The sequence below is a fragment of the Bactrocera latifrons genome, unplaced genomic scaffold (assembly GCF_001853355.1).
Source record: "Bactrocera latifrons isolate USDA-ARS-PBARC rearing strain unplaced genomic scaffold, ASM185335v1 scaffold_67, whole genome shotgun sequence".
In the NCBI taxonomy this organism is placed as follows: Eukaryota; Metazoa; Arthropoda; class Insecta; order Diptera; family Tephritidae; genus Bactrocera; species Bactrocera latifrons.
In genome coordinates this window covers 183053-195425 of record NW_017537345.1, presented here as the reverse complement: position 1 = coordinate 195425, position 12373 = coordinate 183053, and the positions used below count along the sequence as shown (strand labels likewise).

Below are 12373 nucleotides of genomic sequence, written 5' to 3'. Positions count from 1 at the left end.
AGAAGGTACGCCAATTCACAATAGCCATGCATAATAGTCATTCACAATAAATTGATCGAATCAGCCGTTCATATATCACTACATTCTGCAATGGGTGMTCTCGTGCCCTTTGTATATTTCGGTATAGTATTTTTGCAATCTGCAATCTTGCAAGCGAATACCCCTATTATGTATATAATATAATGCAAAAATACCTTTAATTCAATATTTAACTTATTGTTCAATTATATTTATTCAACATTAACAAAAGAGTAACAAACTGTCAAATTATCGGTTGTTGTTGTTATTGTTGTAGCGGCAGAATTCTGCCGAGTTGACAGTCCTTGGCCGGATAAAAATCCGGGTTACGTAGACCCGACTGTCGTTGGAATGGTCAAATTAGCGGTGTTACCTTATCGTCATCTTTTGTAAATGAAATGATGTGAGGGCTTTATAAGATAACATAAATATGTGTATTACATACTAAATGTATGTATGCTTATAAATTTAATTTTTTATTTTTGCCTGTGTTCATACTTATTTTTATTTATCAGCCTAAGTATTGTTGATAAGATATGATGTGAGGTCTTACCTACCTTGACTATTCGTCAAGGCGAAAGAAAAGAACTTATTTCATTACTTAAAACTGCTGATGATAAAACAAATATTTTTTTAAGCAACTCAAGCAGGAWATATAAGTTACTAGCTAAAAAACTTCGATTAAAATCAAGGTAAATAGAAAATATTAGGTTGGCGTGAACTGCTTGATATATTTTGTTGTTGGAAATGTAAAAAATCGTTACTGTGGCAGACCTTGACCTGTATATAAAGGTTAGACCCAAAGACCCCAAATGTTAATTAATATGGTTATAAAATTTAAACCACTTGATGAAACAATTTTTAAATTTATAAAATTTTTGGAATAGCGTATTCCGTACGTGATTTTCGAATAAAAATAATATTCAATTTTATAAAACTATATTTTTTTTAAATACAACAACAGTTACATATTTTCTTGTTTACATTTTATTTATTGTTTACTTTCATACGTGTGTCTAAGTATAAAATTACAAATAAATGCATAATGTGTACATCATAATCGCAATCGAAGTCAACAACATGTTCACAGATTTTATTGCGTCAATATTTTGCAATTATGTAGTTGATTCATATGCATTTGGGCGCGCACAGTTGCTTCAAAAATCATTGCATGCTTGCAAATGTACATCTACTTGTCCACATATCATATATTATGTATGGATATGTATTTGCATACAAATGGATATGACATCTGACCGAATTTACAAATAAACAAAAACTTGTTTGTGGCACAACAGTTGCCATTTAAACGTACAAAGGTATGTATGTACGTAGGTGTTTAGCCAAAATAGAAACACTTTGACCAATATATTGACATATTTAGGTCAACGATTGAAGTGAAYATATTTGTAGTGATTATGCATTGAAATAGATATTGATATATTAATACAATAACCACTTAAAATTTTTTAGTCGCCGATGATCCAACAAAATTTATAAAATTTTATTGAGGAAAATATCTTTGGAATTTATTGCAAACTTGTTTGAGGAACACATTTTCAGCAGCTACAATAATACAAAAAATCCAAATTTAAAAGTTATACATATCAAACATTGCTTAAAATTACCTAAAGGAAGCATAGATTATTAATTTTTATATATGTATGTATGTATTAAKTACCCACCACTAAATTGCGCAACAATAAATATTATTTGACAAAAAAAAAAAATATTATCTCTAAAAAAGCATCTTCATTCAGTTGACAAATTCAAAATTTTTAATTTGGGAATAAATGAAAACGACTTTAAATAAACCGGTTTTTAAGTTATAAAATACATACGCATATAAACTTTTCCAGTACTATAATTTATAATTAACTTGAATATAGAAAGGCTTTCATTGTGTGAGACATGATCTTAACACTTACCTCCTCGCGATGCAACGTCCATATTGTATGAATGTGGCAACTGAAGTCTTTACAGTAGTGAGTTTACACACAGAAATCAAAAGAAGTGGCCGCAAACCAGAATCTTGCAAAAGTTTGTTGTTTTATGTCGTAATATTGTATAAAATATACCGGACCACAATATAGTAGACCACTACCCGTTTTTGTTATTGGTTGACACAGTGCCTGTTTTTTACCCAGTTTCGTAGCGCATGAATAATACAAACGTTCGTAGTAGTTGACTATACGACAATGAATCACCACTTCATTTGTTCGTCCAATAAGCAAAACAAGTTGGTGGTTCTGCTTTGAACTTATTTAGTTTTGCTTTTAAGACTGTGACGCTTTGGTCAAATCACTTTGATTTTGTTGGCTTTTTGTTTATTACATAAATTGTGCTTTTCGCTTTTTTTAACTTCTAATAGAAATTATAAAGTAATGGTAATATCTGCGTTTCTTTAGCTGGAAAACATTACAATGCAACGCAACAAAGCACCGTCATTAGACGTTTATACAATTCATTCAAATACATAGGGGAAATGAAAAATAATTAATTCACATCACAGAAGCCGGGACGCAACGAACATTGTGAAAAACAACAAAAGTATTGTTGAAACACAATGAAATAACCAAACTCACGGACTGGTTGTTCTCATTAAAAGAATACTCATACCAACGCCCGTACCGGATTGAAAAAACGCGTTAGCTAATCTTGACTTATCCCGCACATCGAAGGCTTTTATTAGCTACACACTTTGAACATTTCTATTAGGATTTAATATTTTCCAATTAGTTATGAACTAACACTGACCGTATTGCTTTGAAATAAACAMTATCCAATTGTAACAACTAACCAATTCGCTCCAGTAGAAATGCACTTTTTCCTGATTTTGCTTTGTTATTGATTTTCACACCTTCTTTCATACTTCGATCACAAGCCGTATTATTTTTTCACTAAATTATTTACTTTATGCTTTACCCACTGGTTTGAAATAAAGATTAATTAATTATTTAACACTTTAAGTAACTTTTGCACGTATCTAATTTTCACAACTTATTTTAATTCACTATTTTTTAAAGTTGTATTGAAAAGTGCATTGAGTTTATTTTTCCGCTAACACTACAATTCGACGTTCGAAGTCTTTTTCGTTTGTAGTTTATGGGGAGAACGTATTAACACTTTACGTTCTCTCCTACCACTCTTCAAGCAGGGTTGTGTTTTTAAGTTCTTTTAGTCTGCAACTTCTTTTGAAAAATGTACTTAAAATATTTCAAAATTATTTTGTGCAAAATTATTTTTATAATAAAATAATCATATAATATTAGTAGTAATTTAGATGGTTTTTATTTATTTTTTTTCGATGAATAACTTTACAATTTTACCTTACTTAATATGTTATTTTAGGAACTTTTAAAAACAACTCTGCAATTAGGCAAAACAAAATATTCCCTTAGTTTTGTTAATGTTTATGATTTTTCTAATAAAAAAAATGTTTTTTTTTGCATTAATATGAACTAATTTTTATTAAAACTAATGTAAACTCTTCAAGGAAATTTATTTTGTTGCGTTAAAAATTGTGCATATATAATTTTCATCAACCCAACTAACGCTCAGTAGATGTCGTACTGCACACCAAATGTCCGGTTTTGGCGATTTTATTTTCAGGACCATTCGTAAATATTGTTTATTTCCATACGCTTTTAATTTCWCTTTGTTTTGCATAGAACACATGCATTTATAATAAATATATTCTAAAAAACTGCAAATGGCGCTTACTGAAATAATGTTTCATATACGACGTTTCGTACACAAAAATTCCCGACACGCGAATTTGTTTCCAGAGAAATTATTCAACAAAAGGCACAAAATTCCGGCGCATTTCTATATAGCGGATGACCAATTGGTTGAACAAATAGACAATGCCATTCAGCCTTTTATGCAACAAACCAAATGTGATACCGCTATTGAAATGAATCCGGGTATTGGTTTATTTACACGCAAACTACTGAATCGTGATGACCGTTTAAAAAAAATTATACTCATAGAGGCGATGGAGCATTTTCTTCCTGGGCTACATGATTTTCATGCACTCTACCCGGAACGTGTAAAAGTGAAGCACAATGATTTGACGAGTTTATGGAAGTTGTCATTTCAAGACAGAATGGATAATGGCACCCGAGTTGCGGATATGTTATCTGATTTGCCAAAACGCGAACACAATGAAGGTAGATTGTACAAATTTTATCACTACAAAAACMAAATATACATATAAATATTTTTATTGCTAAATATTAATAGATCCCAGCGCTTTGTTGTTTGGTGCCGTGGGCTGTTACAATTTCTTTAAACATCTTGTGAATTCTATCATTTTTCAAAATGGTATGTTCAGCTGGGGACGRATGGAAATGTTTCTTGCAGTACCACCGCCCATCTACATAGTGAGTCTGTTCACTATATTTATTTAACGCTACTACTAAAAGCTATCTTACAGCATTTGACCTGCAATAATGATGTGGGCTATATGATATATAGATCAATATCCATGCTTTTTCAAATGCTCTTTGAATACCGCTTCATCGCGAAGTTACCACGTGAGCATTTTCTRCCAAATCAAATCGAACATAAGCCCATTAAAGGTAGTCGTCTTAGAAAGGTAAATAATAAAAACTCATATGGTATATGGATTGAATTTTTCAATTTTAATGCTACAGGTGCAATCTATTAATCCCGAGTAYTTATATTTGGTACGAATAGTACCACGTCAAAACTTCTTTGATCTTTGTCCGATCGAAGACCTGCAACCACTTTGGTACTTTGTCAAGCAGAACTGTGTTAGCCGTCGGAATCGGATAATACCAAATCTAGAGTAAGTTAGGTGTATACTATATTACTAGAGTAATAAACGTGAAGAATTTTTGTTTTAGAAAATGGGTACCAGGCTGTGGACCACGTCTAATAATTAAGAACTTGCCTTCAGAAACATTAAAGCMTCTTTATCCAGATGAGGATGATGTAGAACTGCCGCAATACTCAACACGTTGCACCACCATGAGCAATCGGAATTTTTATCCGAATATGAACATTTACACACAATTCGGTGATCTATCTGCAAGTCAAATGCTGACATTATTCACACAATTTCGAAAATGGCCCGAATATAGTGAAAGTGTATTCGTGGCATCWCTGGAAAACACTTTGTTAAAACTGGAAGCAGCCGCGGATGAAAACATGGCCATAACCGAAGAGGATGATTTGCCAAATGAGGAGACAGCTTTTGAAGATGTGAAAGTAACTGAAACTGAAAGCGGTCAAACCAAAGCGCTTAAGAAAAGTAAGCTTAATGCTGCAGTATCAAATTAATTTGAGGTTATATTGAAAATCATGTATAGAGTTGTAATTAAAAGTAAATTATGTTGAATTAATATTATTGTTTAGTTCAGTTTTAAAGAAAAGGTCAAATTTTGTACACATGAAGTAACTATAAACTATTATTGTGTGAAGAGTATATAAAAAAATACACTACTTTTTATTATTGTAAATTCGTGGCATTCTATCAGGATTTCACTCTGTTTTARCGCTGGGCGTACAAGTGCCTTCTATCGATCGTTGCGAGCCACGCGCACACAAATCAACTTTGCTCAGGTCATAATCCGGTTCATCATCATCCAGTAAGCTTACGCGCGTCTTCACAGAAATCGACAACTTTATGCAATCCAACATCAATGTCGAGGTATTTACACCTAGCACGTACGACAATTGAGCATTTGGACATGGCGCAGAACCGCCAATCTGATAGCAGACATTATTAATTTTCACCAAACCATCTACTTTACAATCATTCTTTATGCATTGGGGTAAAACTGCATTGTGTGCCAAAATAAGCATGTGCTCGGCTTCACAAGGACCACGCCGGAAGGCGGGATGACAGGAATCCGAGTCGGGATAGTATAATGCACCTAAGAAAAAAAGTATTTGCATTTAGATTGATAATTGAATGCTAAGAGCGATTTTATCTTACCTGGTGCACAGTCGCAAATCCAGTCATCAGCATGATCGCCCGGGTAAAGCAGCTCATTAGACTTACAGCGGGATGGAGAGTAGTGCGGAATGCGCCCCTTTTAAAAAAGAAAATCTCGTTAAGTAATGCTTTCTGTTAGATTTCGAAGAAACTTAAATTCTTATAAATAATCATGTTGTTGTGTTTCTATGTAATAATATTTAGAAATAGATTCTTATCAGCATGCTTTAGGGTTATTCCAATYTGGTGCACATTAAGGGCAACAATTTTAATATGTAATTGGAAAAGCYAGTCTCGTGTGTGGTTTTTAGATGTGTAATGAATTAAATTTAATTAGGAAAATTTCGTAAGGTTTTCTAAGGTATTGATTGCTGTTGCAAACAATCAAGACCTCATATGATTCTATTATACCCTGATCAGTTTCAGRTTTGTTAAGTTTGCCACGAAGTTCTTAACTTCCAGAAGTAAATTTTAAAAATCCTATAAAAAAAACGAACTAGAACCTCAGTTTTTGAGATAWCGCTCTGAAATTYGCATATGTACTTTTCTCTCCGAGAAGCCGTTCATTTGTGGAAACTGCCTTTATAGCATTTGGCTGCCATACAAATCGTTTAATGAAAATCTACACTTTGCATAAACAACTTTTTTATTTGACAATACATCTTCGCGAAATTTAACATGAATTATTTTCCAAWGCTATAATCTCCAAACAAATTKTTGCGATCGGGTCAGTATATCACACAGCTGTCATACAAACAGATCGATCAAAATCTGGTTCTTGCATGGAAACTTTTGGTATTAGAGTTTAGAATTTTTTCCTTGTTTTCTCACTTGTATTATTTTTATCACCTTCCTTACATTATTCACCGATCACGCATCAATTAAACAATATGCATATTGTACACAAATRCAAGATAGTACATTCATACATACATATGTATATGAACGCCCGAATATAAGCTTTGTATTGTATTGTAGATATGTATGTATATCACGGATACTACTAATTAATTATAAAACATCAATTCATACTCACTGCCGCGTTTGACTTCTCCTTTTCCAATAGAATTGGTTCTGGATATACTACCTCTGTAGAGGTATGTGTGATCACTGTAGCAGCGCAAAATACAAAAACAAATATGGCGCTTTTCATTTTCTTTATTGAATATTTTCTTTATAAAATTAAGGTGAATATTTCGCAAAATTGTCGAAATGTGCTATCGATACACGAAATTAGTTAACAAAAGTGCATGAAACACTGTAAACGAGTTTGTTTGGCTTTAAATCGTCTGCACTACACGACGCTCGTTGATAAACAAACTCGAAGTTTGGCGAAAGTCAGCATTACATCCAGAGAATAAAGCAAATGAAATTATACAGCTTCAATCTAAAAAGATCCCCCCAATTGGATGCGCGTCGAGAGAGAGATAACAAAAAGACAAATCAGTCCGCACAATAAGCAAAGCCGAGCTGAGCAACACGCTAAGAGCAAAAACTTGTTAATCAGCGAAGTGTTATTTGTACAGAACTTGAGTCTTTGGATTATTGAGTTTATTACCATATGAAAATATTATGCATAGCAAAGAATGTACATACAATTAATTTTTTTCATTATGAAAAAATTATAGACATTTGGGAGCAGCTTCTAATCTGTGACTCACTTCTCTAAAGAGTTCTTAATTTACGTAATTCTCGACTCTTTGATGTGAWTTACCGCAAAAACAACAGCAAACAAAAGGGAATTTTAAATTTACTATAATTTATTATACATACGACTATATAAAGAGGATTTTTGGTTTTATTCATATTCATAGCATATATTCAAATAGTTTGTCGTTATTTTCTTGCACAGTTTTTCGTTTTTCCAATTCGTTTATATTGATGGGACTATCTGTAGTAAATAAAAAAAAGTTTTAATATGTATGGAAGCTTTTTGATTGTAAACGATATGCTAACTTCATTGCAACTGAAGTAACRTTCTTTCGTGTTTGTACTACAATTGACATACTCACTTAGTTCGGCCAAAGCTTGTGCGATCTCCTGAATATACATTTTTTGCTTCTGCTGTCGGTATTCTAATACCTTTGTTGCTTCAATTAGATCAATACTATGGATATTCACACTTTTCATTTCAAAATCTCTTTTCTTAGCTTGCCTTAGATATATAATAGTTGTACAATCGAAAAATTATCAATCAACTGTTAAACTATAACTACGTACGTATGTATATACCTCTTCGTTTCAAAAATCAAACCCGCAGCGGCAACTGAGAATACAATTAATTCACCCAATAGTTCAGCGCCCAATTCAAGTGCCATTGTTTCGTTGAGTGGCACCACCTTCACCGGTCGACCTAAGTTCAATAGCAACATCTTTAGCGTAACTTCACACCAGTGAAAACCTGCCAAAGAGAGATTATTTTATATTTCGCATACATAGGATTTTACTGCAATTACTCACACTGAGCGGGTGGTATACAAATGTATTTCCGAAATATTTCGCTTTTTTTTGCTTCCTTACGTACGAAATTACTAATTGGACGTGAYAGTTGCCGCATACCCAGCAAACACAACTTTAAAATTGGTAATGTAATTAACACCATTTTTTCCAAATAAGTTAACGATCGAAATTTTAAGAACAAAATACTCTTTAAATATTGAGAAGTTTACCGAATGTGTATATAAAATAAGAACTCCTTAGGTATGTGTAATTCTTTMTTAGAGACGCGAGCAATATTTTGGTTTTTGTTTAATTTTGAGGTTAATGTTTTATCTTGGCGTAAACGGAATACGTTTGATTGGTTTTCCTATTATAGAATCAGGCGGAGTCAGAATTTTAAGATATGCACTTACATATTTACATACATATATTAAATTAAAACTTACCAAGTTCTTCAAGGGCGACTATTATTTGTTCAATATAAATAACCTGTAAATTTAACATATTCTGCAAAATTTCCACCGACTCATTTATATTTCGTTCCCGTTTAATTAATTCTTCTTCTGCCATTTCTTTCTGCTTTATTTGCCTAAATAATAAGAAAATGTAAATTTTCAATTCAATCTGTCTACTATGTTTGTATAAAAAAAAAATTATTTCTTTACTTATTCGTTTCCACAAGTAAAACTTTTGAGCATCCTAAAAAAACGACTATCTCCGCCCATATTGCTGCACCTAAATCAATGGTTCCTTCTTCGGTTAGTTGTTCCAATTGCGTATCTTTAGATATGAGCTTATGGAGAGATTTCTCACACCAATAGTATCCTTGTAATTCAAAAAGCAATGAATGAGAACTGGATAAATATTCTTATGTATTTACATACCACGGGCGGGAGGTTTTATAATATATTTGCGAAAAAATGTATTGCGTTGCGCGATATTTACAAACAATTTTTTAACAGGTTGTGTAAATTCCTTGACAACGATCATGGACATACGCAATATTCGTAACGTCATCAAAGCCATTGCAATTGTTTAGAAATTAAAAACAAAACAATAATAATTTCTGTAGTTGTATGAGCTGTTGTAAGCTCATAGTTTTGACAATAACTTATGTAGTATGTACAATTAAATCTATCCAAAAGAAAAGAAAAAAAACGAATATTTATCAYAAATTTCATTTTGAAATTGATGTTAATGTTAACTCGGCTACGAATACAGAGATGTCGCTGTCAATATAGCTTTAGCAATATGACATCGAACAGCTGTGTTTTTGGCGCGAAATTCCCCTGCTATTTGACAATTGAAATAAACAAAATCAGTGAATTAGGAAAACAATTGTGTTTATACAATTCGTCGACRTTATATTTTTGTCAACTTTGTATTTGTTTATAACACTGAATACCGCAAATAATAAAAATTAGTATAATATGGATGTGGAAATCAAGCAACAATTCGAAGAAATGGGTGTAGAGGCCAACGAAGATGTAATCACAAAATGTGAGTTAAATTCTTATTAGCACATGCTCAGCACTGCTAATATTACTATTTTTATTTAACTCCATATACAACAGCGTTGGAACTGTGTGCCAGCTACTGTTTGGATGACGCTGCTGAATTCGTGGAACAGTGGATGGCTTTTAGCATATCAAATCTAAATGGTGCCGAGCCATCAGTGGAAAATTTAACAGAATTTGAGCGTAAAGTGTTTCAGGCAAAGCGTGACAAAGAGTTGGCACAGGCTAATCGCAAGCGCGTCAGTTACGCTACGTCAAGCACAAATACAATATACGCACCGTCCGTAGACTCGAATCCACTAGCTATATATGGCGTAAAAGATAGTGCTGTAATTGATGACTATGATGTTGGTGGTGGCGATGCAAAYAGTGCTAGCCAAGATCTCCACGATGACGAACAAATGTTAGGCTCCTACAACATTTGCCATACACCAAAACCGAAGGTAAGTGCTGATAAATGTTTAAAATTAATTTTACACTAAAACTAACAAGCAGGATACTGTAATAATAAATGCAATTGTGTTGACAGCATTTCTTTTTCGGTGCTTATAAGATGCGCCATAAAGTCAATACGTGTATAAAAAGTATTCGCTGTATTATGTATTTGTAATCGAAACGAGCGAACGAATTTCACTACCCAACATGAGCCAAACTTACAACACGTTTATTTTTCCTTGTAAGTCAGCATCTCCTGCTGGTCCATAGCAAAACAACGCTCAAATAAATACATGATTAAAATAGATCCTACACATGAACCGTTAGTATTCGTGGGAATCTCAGTATTTGCATTTCACATCCAAATAACGAAAAAGCTGCAGGMTAGCCAAACGGCTAAAACGTACACTGCACCTATAATGTGGACATAACAAGCAATGTTACCAAAACAAAAAAGCGTGAAAAAAACAATGTGCGCCAAATCAATTTCGCAGAAAACAAGTAAGAATTGTGACCGCGCTACAGTCCAAAAAAGAAGCTCAACTGCCCATTTTTATTGACCTTTCTTTAGCAAAATGGGCATTTGCCTCTAATCTGCGATAAAATGCTCCTTTTGCGTACACTTATTTCTATTTGTTYACTTATAACAACAGCGACGCTAAATGCCACCAGCACAACCCAAGTTGCTGTATGTACACACATATATAYATATATACATATGTATGTATATGCATGTTAATGTGAAATCACAACTGCAAGGCGGCATCGCGTACCTTTCACGCTGCTGGTTACCGTTTTACAGTGCACTTTTTGGTTTTRCGTTTATTAACCATTCCACTATTTTTGGCAATTGCAAATGTGCAACGAACGAGCTGCTACATTGACATTTATTGCAATTGCCGTAGCTGTTTCCCATTTCTCTTTCGTTATGCTTAACATCTCTCACAATACAAAAGCCACAGCCACAAAGCCAGCTCCAGTTTACGTGTAAGTCGTCTTCGTCGTGGCGAATTATTTCGCGTTTCCTACATACATACATATATTTTATTTATATGTTTTGTTCTGTGAATTGGTGGTTCCCTATAATCTACTGACATGCTACTAGCATTGTGTTGTTTTTGTACGTGAGAGTTAGCGTGTTGCGCAGATTTAAGCTTGTTAAGCAGTTTGACAGACATTAATTTGTAATTTGCAATTACACAAACACGGCGACTTACAACATGTAGTTCGTATATTTGCATATGTATGCACATAAAATTACATAGATGTAAATAGTTATATGCGCAGAGTGTGAATAAAATGCTTACATACATACATACAATATATTTTAGCAATTATCAATATCTATGGCATGGATACGACGTGTTCATATTGACACGAAATTTCTTAAAAAACAGTTGCTTTTGAAGAAACTTAATTTAATGARGTCTTAAATCAATAATTCTTAATATGTCGCACTAAATAATTTTACTCTACGTCTGGCTTTCCATGCGCATAACGCAAAAAAAAATCATATTGCGGTCTTACATTGCATACTTCTAGGCTCGCATTATTAATAACATCACCAATCATGTATAAAACTACTTTATTCTTTAATATTTCCTGAGAAGTAATTCTGAGCTGAAACTAGTACTTAGTTATGCACTACGGAGGGCTTTTAGCACCGTGGTTTCCCGAAATTATGCCAAACACAATTTTTCCTATTGCAAATATAGTGATGTAATTTCAAATTTCTTATTTTTAAGCATAAGCATATACAATATAACAACAATATTGCAAAATTTGTATGCGTTAAGGGTTACTATCATGAGCTCATATGAGTATGAAGAATTTCCATCCTAATCTCTTTACGCACTTACATTCGTTATATAATATGGATGTGTTTACATGTATACATAAGTCTGTCAGCTATCAAGATACATAAATCAGTTTTATGATTCTGTTATAGATGTGTATAAGAGACAGCATATATACATATATACATATGTATGTATATGCA

General features: G+C 33.0%; 5 protein-coding genes across 10 annotated transcripts in view; 2 read left to right on the top strand and 3 right to left on the bottom strand.

The window, feature by feature from the left end:
* LOC108975588 (serine-rich adhesin for platelets) overlaps positions 1 to 3113 on the bottom strand; it is a 57968-nt gene extending 54855 nt beyond the window's left edge. For 2 of the 3 annotated variants that reach the window (XM_018944163.1, XM_018944165.1), the window contains exon 1: positions 1947 to 3113. In XM_018944163.1, the coding sequence (XP_018799708.1) occupies positions 1947 to 1968 (22 nt within the window). In that variant the 5' untranslated portion in view covers positions 1969 to 3113. The remainder of the gene's footprint in view (positions 1 to 1946) is intronic. The other variant, XM_018944164.1, reaches the window with a different exon arrangement.
* Positions 3114 to 3650: 537 nt separating this feature from the next.
* Positions 3651 to 5504, top strand: LOC108975598 (dimethyladenosine transferase 2, mitochondrial). Of its 2 annotated transcripts, XM_018944189.1 has the most exons (6): positions 3651 to 3944; positions 4011 to 4190; positions 4264 to 4403; positions 4457 to 4618; positions 4677 to 4831; positions 4890 to 5504. In XM_018944189.1, the coding sequence occupies exons 1-6, from the start codon at positions 3731 to 3733 to the stop codon at positions 5323 to 5325; spliced, it is 1287 nt and encodes a 428-aa protein (XP_018799734.1). In that variant the 5' UTR covers positions 3651 to 3730; the 3' UTR covers positions 5326 to 5504. The 2 variants fall into 2 exon arrangements, with proteins under 2 accessions (XP_018799734.1, XP_018799733.1); XM_018944188.1 differs by having other exon boundaries at positions 3651 to 4190.
* On the bottom strand, positions 5379 to 7296 carry LOC108975600. Its single transcript, XM_018944194.1, has 3 exons — positions 7020 to 7296; positions 5984 to 6080; positions 5379 to 5921 (listed from the first exon to the last, which is right to left on the bottom strand). Exons 1-3 carry the CDS (start codon positions 7134 to 7136, stop codon positions 5527 to 5529), a joined length of 609 nt encoding a protein of 202 aa, XP_018799739.1. The 5' UTR covers positions 7137 to 7296; the 3' UTR covers positions 5379 to 5526.
* Positions 7297 to 7580: 284 nt separating this feature from the next.
* LOC108975599 (optic atrophy 3 protein homolog) lies at positions 7581 to 9485 on the bottom strand. 3 transcript variants are annotated; one of them, XM_018944190.1, is made up of 6 exons: positions 9307 to 9485; positions 9088 to 9247; positions 8869 to 9011; positions 8204 to 8384; positions 7996 to 8138; positions 7581 to 7874 (listed from the first exon to the last, which is right to left on the bottom strand). In XM_018944190.1, the coding sequence occupies exons 1-6, from the start codon at positions 9446 to 9448 to the stop codon at positions 7792 to 7794; spliced, it is 852 nt and encodes a 283-aa protein (XP_018799735.1). In that variant the 5' UTR covers positions 9449 to 9485; the 3' UTR covers positions 7581 to 7791. The 3 variants fall into 3 exon arrangements, with proteins under 3 accessions (XP_018799735.1, XP_018799736.1, XP_018799737.1); XM_018944191.1 differs by having other exon boundaries at positions 8216 to 8384; XM_018944192.1 differs by having other exon boundaries at positions 7773 to 7870.
* Positions 9486 to 9710: 225 nt separating this feature from the next.
* LOC108975586 (DNA polymerase alpha subunit B) overlaps positions 9711 to 12373 on the top strand; it is a 135643-nt gene continuing 132980 nt past the window's right edge. The window contains exons 1-2 of the mRNA XM_018944162.1: positions 9711 to 9922; positions 9997 to 10382. Coding sequence (XP_018799707.1) covers positions 9853 to 9922; positions 9997 to 10382 — 456 coding nt within the window. The 5' untranslated portion in view covers positions 9711 to 9852. The remainder of the gene's footprint in view (positions 9923 to 9996; positions 10383 to 12373) is intronic.

Coding starts and splice junctions, on each gene's coding strand:
- LOC108975599 (XM_018944190.1), bottom strand. CDS start 9,448: ATGGCTTTGATGACGTTACGAATATTGCGTATGTCCATGATCGTTGTC. Junction 9,012..9,087: donor TTACTTGTGGAAACGAATAA/GTAAAGAAATAA, acceptor CTTATTATTTAG/GCAAATAAAGCAGAAAGAAA. Junction 8,139..8,203: donor ACGAAGAGGTATATACATAC/GTACGTAGTTAT, acceptor TATATATCTAAG/GCAAGCTAAGAAAAGAGATT.